This window comes from Sinohyriopsis cumingii, chromosome 11 (assembly GCF_028554795.1).
Source record: "Sinohyriopsis cumingii isolate HCF-2022 chromosome 11, ASM2855479v2, whole genome shotgun sequence".
NCBI lineage: Eukaryota > Metazoa > Mollusca > Bivalvia > Unionida > Unionidae > Sinohyriopsis > Sinohyriopsis cumingii.
This window is the reverse complement of record NC_142971.1, coordinates 112376071-112397455: the sequence shown is the minus strand read 5'-3', so window position 1 is coordinate 112397455 and position 21385 is coordinate 112376071. Positions and strand designations below refer to the sequence as shown.

Sequence of the window (21385 nt, the reverse complement as noted above, 5' to 3'; positions counted from 1 at the left end):
TAAATGAAAGGGTTGAGACTGATAAAAGAAAATCCATGACTGTTGGTTAAATAATTTTATGTCCAACCAGGCAGAGTCTCACTGAAATCAATGCACACAAACCAGACAATGTGATTTCCTTCTCATTGTACCAAAGCCAGTACAAATTCCATTATACTCTCAACCATCTTACCTTCTTCGCAGTCTCCACCTGCAGCACAGACATCTGGGGAACTGACCCTCCCTGCCTCGCCCCCATTACTTGTTCTTCCGTCTGCTTGATAGCCAGGTGATGTCTCTGTTGGGCTGTGATCCATACTACTTTCATCACATGTGTTATTCACAATGCTATCACCAACCAAAACTAATGTCTTCTCTTCACTGGGAGATTCTAAACCATTACACAGTGGAGGATTTTGATCAGATTCAGTTTGTGAGGCATTAATTTTCTCACTTCCCATGATATTAGGCATTTCTGAAGCTATTTCTGTTGGCTCTATGGAAGTTATAGATTTGTTTTCATTGGAATCCTTCAGTTTATCAATGTTGCTCTGATTAGATTCAGTATTTTTCAGATTTTCCACTAATTCCCTTGAATTACTTGTATTTTCACCTACAAAAAATAAGATAATTGCTAATACAGACATTATTAAATCAAAAGGCCCAAGTCAGTACTATATTAGTAGCCCTACTTTGTTGACAGGGTACTAAAATGAACCTATATGTATCAATGGAGCACCTGGGTCTGATTCACACCTTGTGCTTTTTTAGCATACTGTCAAAACATTTGAAGATGCTTCACAGATATACTGAAAGAAATTAAATAGTCCTCTTATTTAATACCAGAAATGCTGAATCATTTCATTGAAATTCATGTAAAATCAAGCTCACCTTCTAGCCGATATTTTCTTTTCGATCATCTTCCACAGTAGTTCATCTAACGACAAGGTATGTTTTCAGCCTCATTTTTTCATGAGCCATACAAGGACATTGCATCCTTATTTGGAAACATAAACAGATCACAGTAAATATGGCATGCATTAAATAAAGGTCCAAATATATTATATCATACCAGTTGTAAAACAAATGCAGCAAGAATCTTGTCATGGTGGACAAAGTATGGTTAGCATAAACATATGAATAATTTAAATTAATTATAGCCTTAATAACTTTATCATTAGCCAAACTTACTGTAAAACACAACTCTTCTTTGTTAATAGATTTCAACTCATCTATTATGCATCTGACATTAGTTTTATTTGCTTGATTGCATGGAATAAGATCGCTTCAGAGCCCTGACCACCTCAAGGCTATGACATCGTAGTTATGCTAATGTACGCCTGTTAGTGCTCATCCTGCTAATATTTGCTTAACAACCAAATACAATATCAATGGGTCAAGAAATCTGGGACGGTATGACATTTTCTGTTTGAATTCTTACCTCTTGCATGCTCAGAACGAAAAGGCAACTAGTGAAGGCAATCAATTTTGCCTGGTATGCATCCCATGATGATGATGATGATGATGATGATGAAAATGGTACATACAGAAACCAAGAGAGCTGATTTTCAAGAGCTTTTCAAGGAGTTTTGGCTCTTTTCTGTAACTTAGTTTAAGACCACTGAATAATAACAAACAGTGGACGCTGATGTTGTCACTGTTGGAAAATGACTGATGGGAGTGCTCTGAGTGCATTTTCTGACATGTAATTTTCAATTGATTCTGTCGCTAGCTTATTTTTTCTGAATAATAAGAATTAGTCCTCCTTTTGGGAGAATTTCCCAGAATAGTTTGGAAGTCAAATAAGTAGAACACAGACCCAGTCTGCTTACCATAATACATGTCAATACATGGTAATCATTTTTTTCAGGACACAGGCTACTTGCTGGGTATTAGAATAGGGTGGGAGGAAATCTGACAATAGTGACATTCCATCATTCTAATTAGTTTTACCCCCACCACCCCACTACATTGTAATATCATTGATATTTTGCCTATCCCAATAGGATAGCTGAATTTGCCAGTTTGGTAAGAGGCTGATTGTTTTTTTTTAGAAAAAAGGCAAACACAAGAAAATGCTCAGCCCTGTTCACTAATGTCAGATGGTATCCTCTTGCACCACATTTTTTTGCTATGACAATGGGCCCAATGGAAAATATGCTTTTCCTCTGGTGTACCAAGGAATAAAGGTAGAAGTACGGGTAGTGTATGACCACCAAAATGTGGTCTTTATCACACCCTACAGCGATGAACGAGTTATGAAAGACCGGTAAGAGCTGAGCCTCATGGACTTTAATTTTCATGAATGAAAGGTCCCCTCAGTAAGAGACTGGGTTTGGTGTTTTGTGCCATTTTCAGCACATGATAGGCTATACATGGCAGTCAATATATTGGCAGATAATAACCCAGGGAAAACCTTATGAAAAACCACCAACCCACGAGAAGCTACTGACAAGCTTTCTCACATACTCATGTTGGCCAAGCTGAGACAAGAAAGGGAGATGTCAATAATCTGCTTAGACCACTCAAGGCCCCAATAAGAGACTGATAAGCTCTACTCATTGTTATGACAATCCACCTAGAAATAGTGGATGCTAAAAGTATCAGCTAAGTTCTTTATGAGAAGAGAAGATGCTTCCAACCCTTTCTTGTTGTTTCAAAATGCCAAATCATACAACAAAAACTGGGCATAATAATCTTGATCATCCCCACGATATATTCAATGGAATCTGTGATTTCCACAGGGCGTCGAGCTATTGAAGGTAACTAGTTTAATGCTAAGAAGCCCATTTGTCAAAGGTGGGAAACCAACTTGTAATTGCCACTAAATCATTGACAACCCTGTTATACAGACAGTGCAGGAAGCTTGCTCCTTTATCTTGCAGCTGCCAAAGACAGCTAGAAAAAGATCTTATTCCATGTGGGCATTAGTGGATACAACACTGGTATCTGTAGTTCAAAATACCTGACAAGGTTGGAAATAGGAGAATCCAAGCCAGTGGCCAGATCTTTTGAAAACTGTACATGCTGAATAGGGCTGCCCTTAAGTAATTTGAATGTGCAGAAGGACCCCTCCTCTGATCTCTCATATATGGATCAGAGTTTGCTTTCCAGATTGCTAAATCCATTTGTCGCCATCAATGGACTACAGGCACTTGACACCATCAAGATTATGGACTCCTAGAGAATGTCGCTCCCTCACAGGGAAGGAGCAACTCCTCCACCCAATCGATTTCCTCCATTTGGAGGGACCCTGAACCTAACCCTAACAGGCAATGACTGGTTTGGAATGACCATCAGGCATCCTTATATATATCTACAGGTCCCATATACTAGCTCTTCTCCACCAAAGAACTAATTTTCTTCTGAGATCCAATGAAATCGGAAATATCACATGCCTTCTAGAGATGAGGAAGAAGGCTCTTTCCTCCTCCCATTTCAAGTGCATCAAAGTTATGCTAGGTTCCAGACCGTATCCGACAACAAACAGCAGAATGGACGCCCATCTGCCCACCTGTACCAGCAAGGCAGATGTGATGTGTATCCCACTGGGAATTTTAAGATGCCCAGATTTCCTTACTCGACTTTGATACACTGTTGCAATGCAAACAGAAAATCTGAGAACAAGGAACAATAAACAAAATTTTATACCTTTTAAACAATAAGCAAAAATGCTGATGATAATATTAATGGATAGTATAAGACCAGAAGTCTGACAAAATCTCATGTCAGCAATACTTGATCCACCTATATGATGATGATTGGTGTGAGACCTGAGGACAAACGCAAGTTGACATCAGTAATACTTGATTGACAATGAAACCATCAAATCACAATATTATTATAATAAAGATGAGTGTAGTGGATTAAAATGTAGGTTACATACAAATCTGGAGATAATTGGGAGATATCCCTGCTCGAGTCCGGTAGAAAATAACTGATATGAATTATGATAAAATTAGGCTCAACTTTCAGGGAATACACACTAGACAAGTGTTCATAGTACAATGTGCCTCACCTGTGGCACTATGATTCTGCTTACACGTGACAGGAACTGGCATAGCAGGGTGCAAAATTCAAATGTATAGTGATATTATCCCAAAGTTTCAGTGGAATACTGGGACTGTTCTATATGTGATTTTCCAACTCCTGAACATAAATACTACTAGTGATGCAGTGCAAATATAAGAAAAGTGAAACCCATGTCCTATCCCATACAAAATTTTTAAAAAATAAACCTGCTATAATGTGTTATTCACTTACAAGTGGGAGAGGTGTTGTTGTTCCTAGATCCTGTGGCACTATTATCATTTTTGTTACTTTGAGATTTCTTAGAGTCATTGTTATTTTCACCATTTACACCATTTTCCACAAAATCAGAATTCTCTGTATTCATGACCTCTGAGGTATCGATGACCAAACTGTTCCGATTGCTGCTGTCACTTGGCGAATCTAACTGGTGAAGACTGCCTGAGCTCTCACTGTTTTTAACTTTTCTCTGCAAGAATATAATAAAACTATAGAATATTTATAAGTGTAGTAGTTGCACGATAGTTTGGGGGGGGCTATGTTCTTTAGTGGCACCCATATGGGTTTGTTTTTTGTCAGTTGCCAACCTCAACTCTCCTGAACTCCCCAATTCAATTCCCAACCTCAGTCTCCTGAACTCCCAGTAAGTTTTGTAAAGCATAGCCCACATTACACTAAAGTGAGGGCCAAATACTAACAAAATTTCTGCGCTAGAAACATTTTCTGGGTTGAAAATAAAAAAATAAAGCTAATATATTTTCTTTAATGGAAAATTTTATATAAATAATTGATGCACATGAATGTGTAGAAGTACCTCCTATATTTAAATCAGTTTACATGCGCTAGAACAGGCGGCAATTTGTAGAGTTCCACAACCTGCATGTTGGCAGTTACCTCAGTTCTTCTATCACCTTTTTTTGTGAATCTGTTCAGAAAACCATCTAATAAAGAGGACTGACAGTAAATGCAACTAGATCTGCATAAGTGTTCATACAGAATTCTGAATGATAAATTCAATGACTTTTCCCAAACTTTCAAAGACCACAAACATATTTCCAAGAATTATTTCTGCCAACTTTTTGGAAACAAGTTATGTTATATGGTTATGTTATATGACAAAACAACAAATACAAAACACTACAATATTGTTTAATGATGAAATTCAAACTATAATTAATTTCCTAAAATTGCTTTATAATGATCTGAAAGATAGGACAACATTCATTGTTATTTCAGAAATATGTAACTTATGCAGATTTAATACAAAATAAACTGTTCTCTTAACAGGCATCAGCATTGCTTTAAATGCATTATTATAGTTGCCATTTTAAAAAATATTTCAATTTTCAAAGACTTTTAAAGACCTCAGGGTAATCTGCTTAATTTTCCCAAACTTACAAGGCCTTGAAAAAGATGCCTCATTTTTCCCCAAAAGACCTTCAAATACCGTAAGAGCACTGTGCATTTAGAGAAAATGTATGCTCCTCTGCAGCAAAAGTCTAATGACCCCAATCTAAAAATATGACAGATCATACAAAATTCTTTACATTAGCATATATATCTAATCAGGTCATTTATATGTCTATAAACATGTACACCAAACCCCATCTGCCTCGAGACTGCTCTTGTGCCTAGTGGTTAGAGAGTCCACCTCAGATGCGGTAGGTCAGGGGTTTGATCCCTGGCTGAGTCATACCAAAGACTTTTAAAAAAATGGTACTAACAGCTGCCTCGCTTGGTGCTCAGCATTAAGAGGTTAGTGTTAGGACTGGTCAGCCTGGTGTAAGGATACTGTGACTGGGTGGGACATCATGCTACATGTCTGCGGCATGATGCTCCAGTGCTAGACATCACTATAAACTGTCACACTGCAAACATCGTAGCGATATGACTGAAATTTTTTTAAAGCTATGTTAAAAATCTAGATTCACACACACACTCACCATTTGCCTAGATGAAGTAGGCCCAGGCAGCAGAGACGTTGCTTAATTTGCTGACATCTGCCTAACAGCCAATAAACAGCATTTAGCCAAGAAATCTGTGTCAGCAGTATGCTGTTTGTAGACATTTCTTCCAAAGCTAATAATTACATATGTGGAGAAAACAACTGTTTCAAAGTTTCTATAGTTTGTACATCTTCATCCACATCTGATGGCACATCAACATGATTTTCCAATATAGAAAGACTTCTATGCCAGGAAGCTTTGTCAAAGCGGAATCTGTTCTAAACTGATTTCCCTCTCTATTTGAAAAATGGGAATTTTTTTCAAATATAAGTGGAATTTAATTAGGAAATAAATAACTTGAAAATATAACATTTTCAATCAATTGGTTAATGTTCTGCATAAATCCCACATACACAAGCCCTTGAATGGACCCTGCAAAGTTGGAAAGTTGACACGGGGGCATTGATGAGTTGGCTAACTGTTTGGGTATTTTTCTGTTTTTTCAATTTTTACCGACAGTGGACTGGTATCATTCTTTTTATAAATATGAAAGGCTTTCAGGTCGGAACATTTACTGTCAAATTTGCTCCAATACTGTTAAGATGTTATTAAAAGTTGTTCTACTTTTAGTATTAGCAATCGTATTTAATACCAGATCAGCACCATTTGTATAATTTTAAAATCCCTTCATGTCTGGATGAATTGTCAAATTTGGTCATATTCTATTCAGCTGTTTTGGAGCAGAAGTTGCTGAGGTTTTCTAAATTTAGAATGGTTGCCAGGGGCCTCAAGTGGCTGAGTGGTCTAAAGCGCTGTCCGTTACGGATCACTGCCATCTCACCTCTGTCTGCGTGGGTTCGAGTCTAGGATTCAGCCAATGTGGGTATGTGAGAAAGCTTGCCAGTAGCTTCTTGTGGGTCGATGGTTCTTCCCGGGGTTTTCCCCGGGTTTTTCCTCCACCATTAATACGGGCCGCCATGCATAGCCTATCGTGTGCTGAAAAATGGCATTAAACACACCCCCCCCAAAAAAAAACAAGAATGGTTGCCATACTGTTTGATGGATCAGCATCCACAGAACAAATCTGAAATGCCTTAATGTCAGAGTGCACTCTGTAAAGTCCATGTGCAAACTTGTTGAGCTCTTTTTTGAGAAAGGTTATGACACGCAACTTCACACTGAAAACACAAAACCAATGTACAGCACACACAGCCTGAAGTTCCTTTGTCAGAAAAACTTGTTAAAAAATGAAAGAAAGTCAATAAGTGTCCATATATGCATTGAAAATGACATACCAAATTAATGTACCTATGTCAAATGGTTTTAAGAAAACTGCACAAACATTATTTTCACTGCAAAAATTCAAAGTCCAAAAGTCATAAATAGCATTAATATATATATGCCTATCTGCAAATGATAAAAACATTTGTACCAAATTTCATCTGCCTATGTAAATTAGTTCATGTGTAGCGATGGCTAATAACAACTCCCTGAACCAACAAACTGACGCACCAAGACACAAGACCAAATCAAGATGTACCACTGCAAGCAGCAGTAGCTTATAACAAGTAAGAATTCATTAATGCAACAATTTTCTTTTCTTTATGGATGTCAAGGCTAATTCTTACCTGCACTTCCAAGAGAGAATTTGCTTTATAACTGCTTTTAGAACTATTTTCTATATTCTTCTCTCTGATTCACTGGGTAAACATGTCTGTGTCTATAATTTGAATTTTTAACATAGCTTTAACACAGATGTATAGCATGATGTCCCACCCAGTCACATTATCATGATACCAGGTTGACCAGTCCTAACACTAACTTCTTACTGCTGAGCACCAAGCAAGGCAGCTGTTAGTACCATTTTTTATAAGTCTTTGGTATGACTCGGCCAGGGGTTGAATTCTTGCCCTCCTGCATCCAGGGTGGTTGCTTTTACCACTAGGCCACAGAAGCAACATTAAATACATTCAAATGCATGAATCTCAGATTTTAAATTTTCCCCAATGATTTACCTTGCCCAGCACATTACCAGCTTGGGTATCTCAACAACAAAATTGTCTCTTTTATGCATTTTTCAAGAAAGGAACTTGTCTGAATACATGAGCAAAAAATATATGGATTCTCTTCATCATCAGAAGTTGTTTTATTTTACCTCTCTTGGCAATATGTAAGAATTTTTTTTTCTCAAGAACTGTATATCTCACTCAGAACATTATCTTCTTCTGTGCTTAACTGAACAAACTAAGTATCGTCTTCACTAGCCAAGGTTCCAATATGTTAACCTATCGACATCTTGGTAGATCATTCAGATATTAAAGTGCCTTGTACTAACGATGTCTACTGGATTTTATAAGCTGCCTCTATTAGTATGCAACGCAAACTAACCAACAACATGTAACAGCAGTGACTGTACATCAGCCAAAAAAGGTGGAGGCAACTGATTTCAAAAAGGATACTTTGTAAGTTTAACTTCGAAAGGACAACTACATACCAGGCAGTAGCCATTACAGGTGTATATTTTTAGTGAAAGGATGTATTTGTGCAAACATCAGACCAGCAGTGGAAAATTGCTTTTAATTATGAGTCCATCTCCAGCTGTGAAATACCCTTGCATCGATCATGTAGGAACAGTGCTCAAACTTAAACATCATAATTTTGATACGATACGATGGCTTGCTGCTGCATCCAATGAAATTCTCAGATCCAAAGCACTGAAATATCTTAGCAATTCACCTAGGTGTAGATAGATTAACATATTGGAACCTTAGCTTGCAAAGATGACTAAGTACAGTGACACCAACTTTTAATTCATCATGCCAACCAGACAAGCTTTTTTTTTTCCTCTTGGAAAATGTTTGAAACATACCAAATTTGGAAGATCCAACAATTATGCTGCCATTGCCACTGGTGATCTAATAGAAGTCATTATATTTGCTACTGCAGGTAATATAAAAATCTCACATTTCAAGGCATAGTTCAAAGTACCTGCTTGTCTACTTCCTCTATTTGCTTTTTCTGTATCTCCATCAACTGCTGCTGCTTTTTCATCTTCTTCTTCAGCTTCTTCTTTTTGTTCTTCGACATCTTGGCAGGGTCCACAGGTTTCTCTCTAGGTGCTGTGCTAACTGAAAAGGTGAGTACAATCCAAGTGTCAATCAAATATTCTAGTGTGTTTGCGTGTGTTGAATCCTTTAATAACACCTCAGCAAAACCACTACATGTAGCCATCTGAAGGTAAAGTTCAAAATCAAATTTTATTAAAATTGGATATCAAATATGGCTCCCAAAATGGTAAGCTTACCAAGTAAGATTGCCTTTTTAATATTTCTGAATCTCACTCATTCTTGAATGCATTTAAGATCTTGATACTCATACAAGTAGATGGTTTTTACAGTTCAGCAAAAATTAGAGCTGTGTTGGTAAAACAAGTATGCCCCCAACTACTGACTGTAAACCATACATGAACCCCTGGGTTCATACATTTCCACTCTTATGTAATTCAAGTTCTTTTCTAGGACTTTCCATGTGTTGGAACAGTTTTCAATATAGTGTAAAAAAATATCATGTATTGTTATTTTCATACTGGAAAACACATATTCAAAAGTGCAGATGTGTGTTTCAAGACTGATGCAATGATGGTACACAAAGTATCCAACTAAAATATTTCTAAAATTTCCATGAACCTTAATTACCTCCAGAACAGTTTCACAAACTATATTTCCAAGGTTGAAGGTTGCATGCATATTTCTCCCTGAATGCAATCACTGTCTGTTAATGGTGCATTCAATCCATGTGAATTACAGAACTGGGACAAGCACCAGTTTTGCAGAATATTTTAAAATAACACTCAAATCATGGTTACAACACTAATCCAACAAAATGCAATAACTGAATGCATTCCAAGTTAGTCTTGGTCATTGTAACATTTGACACAGCCCAACAATTATCATGAATATCTTGATGATCCAAGTATCAAACGCTGTGTACTGCACCATGCTTACAAAATACCCATTACAATGTCAATAAATTCAATTAGGTCCAAACCCAGAAATAAAATATCCAATTCACAGAGCATGCTCAAAGAATAAAATTCACTGGAGATTCCTACCAAAACTGTGAACTGTCCAGTACTTTTAATGTTTGGAATTAGGATCAATGCCCATCTGTTTATGCTTACAAAATGCCCATTAAAATGCCTATAAATTCAATTAGTTTCAAACTTGGAATGAAATATCCAATTCATTAAAAATCTTGCCTAGAGCTCGCTTAATGAATACAATTCATAGGAGATTCTTACTAAAACTGTGAACTGTGCAGTACTTTTAATGTTTGGAATTAGGATCAATGCACATCTTTTTATAGTTTCCATAATGAAGACCACTATGTGTTACTTACTGGCAGAGCCTGGTAATTTCAACCCAAGTTTCTGCCACTCATATGCATCCGCAGCCAGCTTTCGGATATGGTCTTCATCCACACACACCAATACATTCTCAGGCTTTATGTCCGTATGAATTATTTTACACTTTGAGTGCAGATAATGCAAACCTTGTAACACCTGTATAAAAAACAAACAAAAACATTTAGCACCAAATGTTCATATAGGTATCCATTCATTCAAGTCTGACATGGAACACAAAAAGGACAAGAGTGACAAGGAACCTGAAGTATTGCCTACAAACAGCACAAAGGCTTATTTATGTCATGTGACTTTCAAATACTCCCACAAAAAAATCTTAATATTGTTAACAATGACCTCAACAAACAAGACAAAAACTGTTAAAAGAAAATGATCTATTTATCATCTCGACTTGTACAACAGCTGTTGATAAACCATCATATAACAGGCATTGCAATAGTCCCCAGACCACTCCAACACCAATCTAGGTATCGCTCCAATCAGAGACCTGCCAACCCTAACAAGGCCTTTTCATTCAGGCAGTTGATTATTTTCCATGTGTTGGAAGAGTTTTCAGTAAGGTGTAATAAAATACTGTTATTTTCATACTGGAAAACATGTATTTAAAAGTCCAGAAGTGTGATTCAAGACTGATGCAATGATGGTAAACAAATTATTCAACTACAACTTTGTAATGTTTCCCTGAACCTTAATTACCACAAGTACAGTTTCACAAACTAAAGTTCCAAACCCAATGTAGGCCAATGGATTCTTACTGGTCAATGGATTCTTACTATCTCTCTACTTGATGTAATCCTTACAAAACAATTCAAGTTATCATGGGCCTTGTCAACAGCAATCATCTTTCCTGCTATGTGATATACATAAATCATTACATGATGTCCACTAAACATAATTGTTGCCCTTCCTGCTATTTTTCCCAATGATCTGAATAACCCCTTTTATTTTACTGTACCGGCAAAACTTTATAATAGGTGTATTGTCCCTTTCATCCTGGCCTGTCACTTACTGTTGGACATTTAAAAAAAAAAAAAAAATAGCTTAATCATTCAGACATTTTGAATCACAAAATATGTACAGTTTAGAGCATCTGAGGTACCCCTGTGACGTTAGTATGGTTCCCCCATCAACTCCATTGAATATAATAATAAAAAAACCTGTACCCGAATCAAACAATGACAAGCCACTATCTGGATTTTACCTCAACCATATTTCCTTAATTTGTGTTTTTATTCCTTAAGCCTGTATTTTAAGGGTAATTTCTGTAAGACAGGAAAAAATGGTTCGGGTTGGCAGGTTTGCAACCACCCAGCTTGGTGTGAATGGTTACCTCTTTGCATCTCTTTCAGTTGGACAAGCGGTCCAAGAGGAAATTATGTGGGTCACCAAATAGTATGGACTTCTAACCAATTAACAAGCACAAGTCCATCAACTGACTGATCTCCAGAAGAAAAGCTTTTATTTTCAAAAGTTATCCTAATTTTTAGGCAAAGCTTTAGTTATGTAAATTAGAGGATTTTGCAGATAACCTAATTTGAAAAGACTCAATTTTCATCCTGTCTTGCACTTTATGTTTACCACAGTTATAGCCATCAACCATTCAGTCGAAAAGGAATACAAATGTTTTTAATATCTGATAAAGATATGTTGGAGAAATATGTGAAAATTGTCAAATAAATGAAAACACAAAACTTAATAATTAACAATGTCAAGCAATTTTCATAACATATTTCTATGACAGCAATCAAATTATGTCCCACCTGTCTTGCAATAGTCTTCACATTTTCAAGTGGGATTCCCTGGTAGTTGGAACGGATAATTAGCTTTAGCAAATTATGGCCAAGAACTTCAAACACCATACAGACATCTGTAAAACTTGTTAAGGAAACTACTGTATCAATTCCATGGCACTCTGATGCGTGTACATGCATCTGACTGTCTCTCTCAAAGTGCACTCAAGTATCAGGTGTGTTTGTTGAATTTCATATTATGGCAGGACTTTAAAAGCTTGCTGAAAAATCTAAGTTTGGTTTGGTCAGGTTTGGTGTTTTACAGCACAGAAACTCAAGTTATGTAATACCAAGGCAATTGGAGTAATGTGCCTTGTCCACAGACACACCGAGGTAAATAACCTGCAATGATTCAAACTGTACCCTTATGGTCACAAGTCCTTAATGAAAATCAAGATAGACATTGAAGAGAAAAGGCTACGTATATTTTATTGGTAACAGTACTCACTACAAAAACTGGCATGCAATGCATGTATAATTCACATATTTTTATAATAAAGAAATACTTTAAACCAAAAACTATATACTGCATAGAATATAGGCAATAATTCTAAGCGAAATCAAAAGAGGGCAGTATTTTGTAAATACATGTATCTTCAAATGATTTCCATAGCATGTACAGAGTTTGAAGGTATTCCACTTAAAACCAAAATTATCTGCATTCACATGATTCTGACATACAATTAGACTCCAAGTAAAAAAGGGCCATCACACTAAGAAAAGTCAAAAAGTTGTGTTTGGATTATGTGCGCATCATCAGATGATGACCATAAAAAGTTTGCCAAGGTCATCTAGTGTAATCTGTTAAGATTAAATGTATTCATAAAATTCCATCACTAAATTTAGCTACAAGCCAAATAGGGTAATAATGCATACAAAAATAGCAGGATGCTTGTGCCTGATATGTATCTTCAGATCATGACCATAATATATTCCAAGTTTCATTGTGATCCATACATTTTTTTAGACAAACTGCATTCACGAGATTCTGCTCGAATTCATTACTTGGCAAGACAAAAAGGGCCATAACTCCATAAAAAAAACTGCAGGAGAAAAGTGACTGGTTTATATGCAAGTTGGGCATGGCTAACTCTAGAAATAATTGACCAAGTGTATTAATGACCTCATCTTTGGTGAAATTATATGCTCTTAAACTAAACATACTTTGCAGAAAACATTGTTTTCTTATCAGAATTGCCATGATGATAAAATTGATGTTTTTATACCCCAAAATCTACAGGTTTCCCTCAGAGGGTTACAGGTCCTGGATCTGCCACGCATTAACACTATTTTCAAGCCCTGATTGGATGTGTAGACGCTTTTGATAATCAGAATGCTTCTTACAAAATGTGTCTGTTAAAAACATACAGGATGACTACTATCACAAGAATTGCCTTTATACAGTTAAATTATTGAAAAATGCATTTGAAAAGACCATTATTTAAAATAGGGAACAGAGATGATTGAGGGGAAAAAAGGACCATATCAAGGAGGATCAGATTCAGAAAAGAAAAGTGGAATAATCCACTTAAAAATGAAACAAAATCATCACTGAATATTTAAATGAAACAATCCCATATGCCAAGCTTCATTAAAATCACATTAGAAATATGATCTCCTATGTGGCAGCCATAATAGTGTGTAAGCAGCACTTTTGTTGTTGTTGTTGTGTTTAACGCCATCTTTCAGCACATGATAGGCTATACATGGTGGCCAGTATTAATGGTGGAGGAAGAACCCGGGAAAACCCCGGAAAGAACCACCGACCCACGAGAAGCTACTGACAAGCTTTCTCACATACCCACATTGGCTGAATCCGAGACTCGAACCGGTGCAGACAGAGGTGAGATGGCAGTGATCCGTAACGGAGAGCGCTTTAGACCACTCGGCCACTCGGGGCCCCATGAGCAGCACTATTTTCATTTGGGACCAATTAAATATCATATGAATCTTTCACTGAAAGCCCATGTCGATATGACTTAACATTCAGCAAGTGTAGCAAAAATAAAATTTTCAAGATTGCTGCAAGTGAAGCCTCCTTGAAGTTGTTGTTGTTTTGGGGCTTAACACCATTTTTCAGCACACGATAGGCTATACATGGCGGCCAGTATTAATGGTGGAGGAAGAACCCCTCCTTGAAGTCAGATCAACACTATTTTCATTTAGGATCAACTGGACATCATATGAAGTCTCGCAGCAAAACCCCCATGCTGATATGACTATATATACAAGAAAAGTAGCAATCACAAACTTTTCAAAAATGAAAACCATACAGATGTCTGAAGGGTACCATTTTCATTTAGGACCAACTAGCCTATGAGATGAATGTGTGTGCATGCGTGTAAAGTGTCATGGCAGTCTTCCAAGTAGTTAATGAGTTTAGCACATTCTTGTGCTAACAGATGGTTGGACAACGGATGACAGAACATCACATAAGCTTCGAGTCTATGACCAGTCAAGCTACAAATTATACAGTGACACCTGTGACACACAATCACAGTCAAAACAATTTTATAAAAAGAATATACAATATTTTCTGTAAGATATACAAGGTATCAATATAAAGGATACGTGTTCCATTGACTCCCGAAATCTTGAAGTCATCAAGCAATTGCACAGTTCTCTCCCTGTATGGATCTTCTTCATCACTTTCACGAACCTACAAAACAAAATATAATAATAAAACAACTTTTCTTCTATCCCTTATATGTGCACCAACTATCTGCAAGGTTCCAGACATTGTGTAACCATAAACAACAATATCAGTGCACAAAGGCATGTGGAATGTCTGAATCAAAAGTCCTTGTCCATGCCCCCACTTTGCAACATCTATATTCCTGTAAAGGAAAACACTAAAATGGAAGGCAGTCAACAAAATTATTGATAATCAATAGTGAGACTTCCATTAAACACAATACTGAATCTGGTGCAAGACTTCTACAATACACTACAAATGTTAGAGTGCAATCAACTTGTTTACTGGAATACATGCAAGTACAATGTCTGATGATCATTAATTACACAAGTACAAGTCACTGTTCATAAGCTCAACAATGCCTAAACAAAAAAAAAGCTTTGTTTCATGTTTATCAACTGACACTATTATTTTCTCTTCTGATCTTACATACTTTTTCCAACCACAAATAACGCAGGATAATACAATATTTAACAAAATTACAGATTTTCTAAAAGTTATGAATAATCCAGATCTCATTTTGTTCATAGCTAATAGTTTTGGATGCTTACCATTTCTCCCAATATTTTACAGCACCTACTGGTCATAAACAATAAAACATGGTTCATTAATGGCTACCTTTGCAAAGATTTTGAAGATGGTCACCACAACACAATTGTTCAATGCAAGAACACCATTTTCATTTAGGACAACCTTGACTTTATGAGATGTCATTTAGTGAAAACCCCATGTCAATATGATCAACCATTCAGAACAAATAGTAAGAACAAGAATTTTAAGTGTTATGGCCATGCTGGATGTAAAAGGGACACAATTTTTTATTACATGTGAAAATTCCAGGCGATATGACCATCTGTTAACCTAGTGATAACATGAATTTTCAAAATGTAAATTTGGAGGTCATACTGTCACCCTATTGATCCATTGACCAACTAGGCTTTAAAACAAATCTCTAATCGTCTCAGTTGTTGAGGAGTAAATATATCTTGTGTGTTTGGTAGGATGATGGATGACAGATGAATGATGGACTACAGGCTAATCATATAAGTGCAACTGGTCTATGACCAACAGAGATAAACACTCCAATTGGTATATACATACACAGCGAAGTAGTTTGATTTCATCCAATGCTGTCTCTGTATAATGTTGTGCACTCTTCACTACTTTCATAGCCACAAACCTCTTGGCCCTGAAATAGAAAACACTACATACTGTAATAGAGATAAGGTAATCATTGACCATTTTGAATCCAATCATCAATACACAAATACATCTTGATATAACCAATACCCACTTGTCATGCTTTTGATCATTAATAAATGCTGCATAAATTAAATGCAGCAAGTTCTGAAAGATTTTCTGGTCAAAACATAAATTGCTAAAGCACATGAACTCTAAAACTTTGTCCCTACCTTTATCACAAAATCCAACATTTCAACAGAAGTGTTAACCATACCCAAGAAAGTAAGTCAGAATGACCCAATTTTGGTGCAAAGCACATTCAGAATCCCAAGAAGGATCCACAATGCAACCTAGGTGGCAACTGGTGATAAGATATTGAAATTAGTATGCATGTACTGTATGTATGCATTTAGTAATGTTTTATGGCACATCAGCCAACAAAAGGTTAAGTTTAAACAATGTAGATTCGAATTGCACAAAAATTTAGAAAGCTAAAGCCTTCCAATTAAATCCATAATAAGTACAAGATCAAATATAAAACAAAGTTGTTAAAATTCTGTATAAAATGTATATAAAATAACAAACATCTCGCACAATTTGCTTTCATTTGTACAAGCTTCAAAGCAAATTATGCCAGATTCTTCTGTCAGACCATATTCTGCTGAGTGGTTTGGGTTTTCTTTGCAGATTGGCATCATTTGTACCAACAAAATAGCAAATTATGCCAGATGTTTTGTCTCAAAACTGGATCAAATTCTGTTACGTGGCTTTGAGAACAAGCCACTTATAGATTTGTCCATTTTTAGCAAACTCAATACTAGGATGTTTTCTCATATTTGATTCAATTCTGCTGAGTGGTTTTTGAGGAGAAATTGCTTACAAGATTTTACATTTTTACAAATTGCAGTTAGATTGGATAATGGATCTGAAAGACAGCCAGAATGCTCCCTGTAAAATCATTATACTTGCTTTTATCATTATCACAATACATAATATATCTGATAAGAAAACGTGCTTTGTTTCTAGGTACACTTTCTCTAACACATTTTCCACAATCCACTGGCTTAAGCAAAAGGACACCAGATAACTATCTCATAAATGTGTACTAGTGCCATTTGGTTCAAATCTAAATCATGACCATTCTCCCTTGGGGATCTTCTAATCTATGTTGTCATAGTTACCGAATGCCAAAACTATACGGTTATACTTTCAGGTTCAAGGCTCATAATGCATCTTTTCACATGTAACCAAGAAAACCTTAGCTTCATTCGCAAGCAATGTTTTGTTCTCCAAGAAAAGAAAATATCTATATGATTCCATGCTGAATGATTCATGGAAATCTTTTTACTATGTGTAAATTTCACTAAGGCATAAATCAAAATATTGAATTTGTGTGGAACTGATATAAATAAAAAAAATGAATATTGCCAAAGAATGTTGTCTAAAGTGATGGAGAAGGAGAAATGTATATCATAAGAAAGAAAAACCACAGTGATATTTGCCACAATGGTATTAAACATCAACATATTTTAAAGCTCTAGCTGGAAGTCAATGAACTTGAGATTTAAAAATCCCTCTCAAAACACTTTTGAGACAATTGCTTATCCCTCACTTTTTGATTACATGAACATAAGACAAAGCCAGTAACAAATAATCATCCCACTCTTTTTTAGTTAACTTAGAAATTATTTATGAATTGATATTTAAATTATTAATCATGTTTCAAAACGTTCAATTGCAAAGCTGCATTTATACATATACATGAAAACAGAATCCTAAACCTTAGGTTTTAAGCTATTATTATTATTATTATTACTGTCAAGAATCCTCAATTTAGATACCAAGGTAACTAGATGAAAACATACAATTTTACTCCCTTACCCACTCCCTCACCCTCAAAACAATGCCCTCCAGCTCTTAAAAAGAAATTAGGAAGCCACAATCAATTTTTTTTAATCAGCTTGAATTCCACAATTGCATATCCAAGAATACAGCCTGTAATCTCTCACTATGTTCTGCTATACAAATAGTGACCATGAAAATCTACAGTACACACTCAAATTTCAGCACCATGGCTGTATTTTTGTCGAGTATGCAAATGAGACTTCAACTGGACAGTTTGTGTAATGACACCAAATCCACAACCAAACAAGCGTAAGGTAAGCAGTATGACCACAGGAAGTTGTCAATTGTGCAAATAAGCACACAGTTCACAGAATATGGGACTCAACTGGCAGAGACAATCGATGGTTTCATCAAAGGAAATGTCAACTGCGGGATGCTAAGTTCAAATATGTAATGCAAGATCACTCATGAAATATCATTCACAAAAAGGTCTGGGTTATAAAAAGGATCAATAACAATTCAAACAAACCTTGTACTGCATTAAAAAGTATTACTGGAAACACATTCTATAATATTTTTAAAAATACAGGTTGTTTAAACATGGATGAAAATAGGATTTTTGTAAAGAACCTGGTCTGTCATTCTTTCCTTTCCTTATTTTTCTTCTTTTCACTTTAGTAAGTATACTTGCTTTCCAAATAAAAAAATCTTGGGCACACAACAAGAACTAGAGCCTTTGCACATCATACTACCACCAAAGACTACTTTGTTTTACTTCAGAATTTCTTTAAATCTGCTAACCCTGGATACTGACTATTTGAGGTATCATTTAGCCAGATAAAATTGGGGATTATGGTTGCTTGTTACTCTTGCTTGTTTTTTAAATTAAAACCATTAGCATAAATTATCATCAAAATCATAGTATCAAAAAATGTGAGTTCCTCAATGGGACTGATGTTCTCCAGTCTGAAAAAATTTTCCAAGAATTCTGGATAATTCTTTCTAGCTACCAAGCATTCAAACCATATTGATATTCTTCAGTGACACGACTGTCAAATCACATTTAGTTTATTAAGATCTACACCAACTTCATTTAGAACAAATAATCATTAGAAGACTTTTAGTGAAAACCTCATGCCAATACAAAAAAACATTCAGAAGTAACAAGATTTTCAAGATGACTACTGTAGCAGTCATATTTGATATAAGATTCTATTTGCATTAAAACTAACTAGAAAACCCTATGTCAACATAACCATTAATTTGGAAGACATAGCAATAATAAGATTTTCAAAATGGCTACCAGCAAAGATTTACTGAAATGTCAAAGCTGTATTCTTTCCTTCTGGCTCAAGACACCATAAGAAGTTTTCTCATTAAAACCTCCATTTTATCTACTTTTCATTTAGAAGAAATGGTAATAACAAGATTTTCAAGATGGCTACTACGGGGGCCTTTTTGAGGTCAGATATAAACCATTTTCATCAAGGATGGTGAAAACCTCATGTTGATACGGCTTTCCATCTAGTAACTATAACAACAAAATTTTCAAGATAGCTACCATGGTGGCCATATTGGATGCACAAGCAGATCATTTTCATTTAGGACTAACCAGACCCTGGGATGAATGCATATGTAAGGTTTCATGGCAGTCCTCCAAGTATTTATTATTATTATTATTATTATTATTATTAATTATTATTATTATTATCATCATCATCATCCTAGGCACACACAGATGCCTGTTAACTGAGGCTCTGGATTCACTTCCTGACAAAGTTTGGACAAAAGTATCACAAAAGAGATAGAGAGATTGAGTGGTCAAACACAAAAATACATATATAATCATTCTCAATACCTCCAAGTAGCTTCAAAGGAGCAACAAGACAAGCAATGGATAACAGGTTGTCACATAATCTCTTCCAATCTATGCCCCCGGTGTCATGGAATCGTGTACACGTAATGTCAATGCTTTATATATATGAATGAAAATGCACTCCAATTTCGTTATTTCATACTACAGTGTTACCTGAGAGCAGTTTATTTTCATCTTTAGATATTTCAAAATACTTAGTTTGGTTCACCAATGCTGCAGGAAGTATGTGCTTGCAGTGAGAAACCTGATTACCACAAGTTCTCTGGCTGTGGATTTTCAAGCACAGCTAGGGTACTTATAGAGTAAACTGTTGTTGTTTTCACTCCATAAGATTTCTGCCAGGAAGCTGTGCACTGTATGGGAACAATCTTCAGCTGTAAATTTGTTTTGGATGGTGAGCATGCAGAACTCTGCCGGGGAATAGGGAGGTTTTAGAGGGATCCTTCAGCAGACTGGGAGAGGTGGGCCATGCATGGTGATTCCTTGACCATTCGACTAGAGTCATGAAACCAGAAATAAGTAGCGATTGTCAAATGGATGCCACATGATACCTTGTTACATTTTTTCAACATTATTATTCAATATCACTATATGACTGAAATCAATAATTTAATATCACTATTTAAGTGAAATGAGTAATTAAATATGTGTGAAAATCAATAACACACATATCCTACTTGTGTGGCCATGGGTAGCAAAGTGGTCTAAAGCACTCACCTTTACCTATCACCACCTTATCAACTTTTTCTGTGTGGGTTTGTAGTCTCAGTCTTAGCCAATGTGGGTATGTGAGAAAGCTTGCCAGTATCTTACCGTGTGTCAGTGGTTCTTACCAGGTTCTTCCTAAACCTGTTATACTCCAGGCTGCCATTTATAGCCTATTGTGTGCTGCAAAGTGGCATCAAACTCAACAACATCCTAATTGTGGATGAAACATACATTACTTACATTTTGTACAACTTCTATTCTTGGATCATCCATGGTGACAAAATCATACACTGTTCATATTTGTCTAAATCCTTTACTATGATAATCTGGTGACAGAATCATACCTTGTTCATATGTGTCTAAATCCTTTACTATGATATCTGGGGACAGAATCATACCTTGTTCATATTTGTGTATAAAATTTATACATTGATCATACATGGTGATAGATCCATATACCAATCATATTTACTTACATGTTCCATACACTGATTCTTGTTTGATTATTCACTTAAATTATATGGTCTGATTAATTCCTGTTAGGATCAGTATCATTTCTTTATATCATTTGTTGAACTCTATGCAAATCATTATGTAAATTTATTGTTGGACCTTATGTACTTGAGTACAGTGTTACATTCATTCATCATTCAATTACAATCTAACTAAACATCTCATTCACAAAACTATTCAATGTCTTCACTAAAATCCAATCCCAACCCAGCTTAATCATATTATACCCAGTAGTAATGAACAAAATGGATAATGAGATTGGCCTAAAATTAATCTCAATTTGGAACCTAGGAAAGACATGACCGTTACATCTACACATGCTGAAGAATAATTTGATAATTTGTTATTTATTTCATCGTAAGGATCTCTGCCTGATTACAACTGTATATACTGTTGCTT

At 35.8% G+C, this 21385-nt stretch overlaps 1 protein-coding gene across 2 annotated transcripts in view; it reads right to left on the bottom strand.

Moving 5' to 3' along the window:
* The window catches only part of LOC149789311 (SRSF protein kinase 3-like), a 121219-nt gene that overhangs the window by 22709 nt on the left and 77125 nt on the right, over window positions 1-21385 (bottom strand). For both annotated transcript variants that reach the window (XM_089975517.1, XM_089975518.1), the window contains 7 exons: window positions 15964-16051; window positions 14739-14826; window positions 12138-12244; window positions 10353-10515; window positions 8943-9082; window positions 4243-4477; window positions 173-592 (listed from right to left, as the gene is read on the bottom strand). In XM_089975517.1, coding sequence (XP_089831643.1) covers window positions 173-592; window positions 4243-4477; window positions 8943-9082; window positions 10353-10515; window positions 12138-12244; window positions 14739-14826; window positions 15964-16051 — 1241 coding nt within the window. The remainder of the gene's footprint in view (window positions 1-172; window positions 593-4242; window positions 4478-8942; window positions 9083-10352; window positions 10516-12137; window positions 12245-14738; window positions 14827-15963; window positions 16052-21385) is intronic.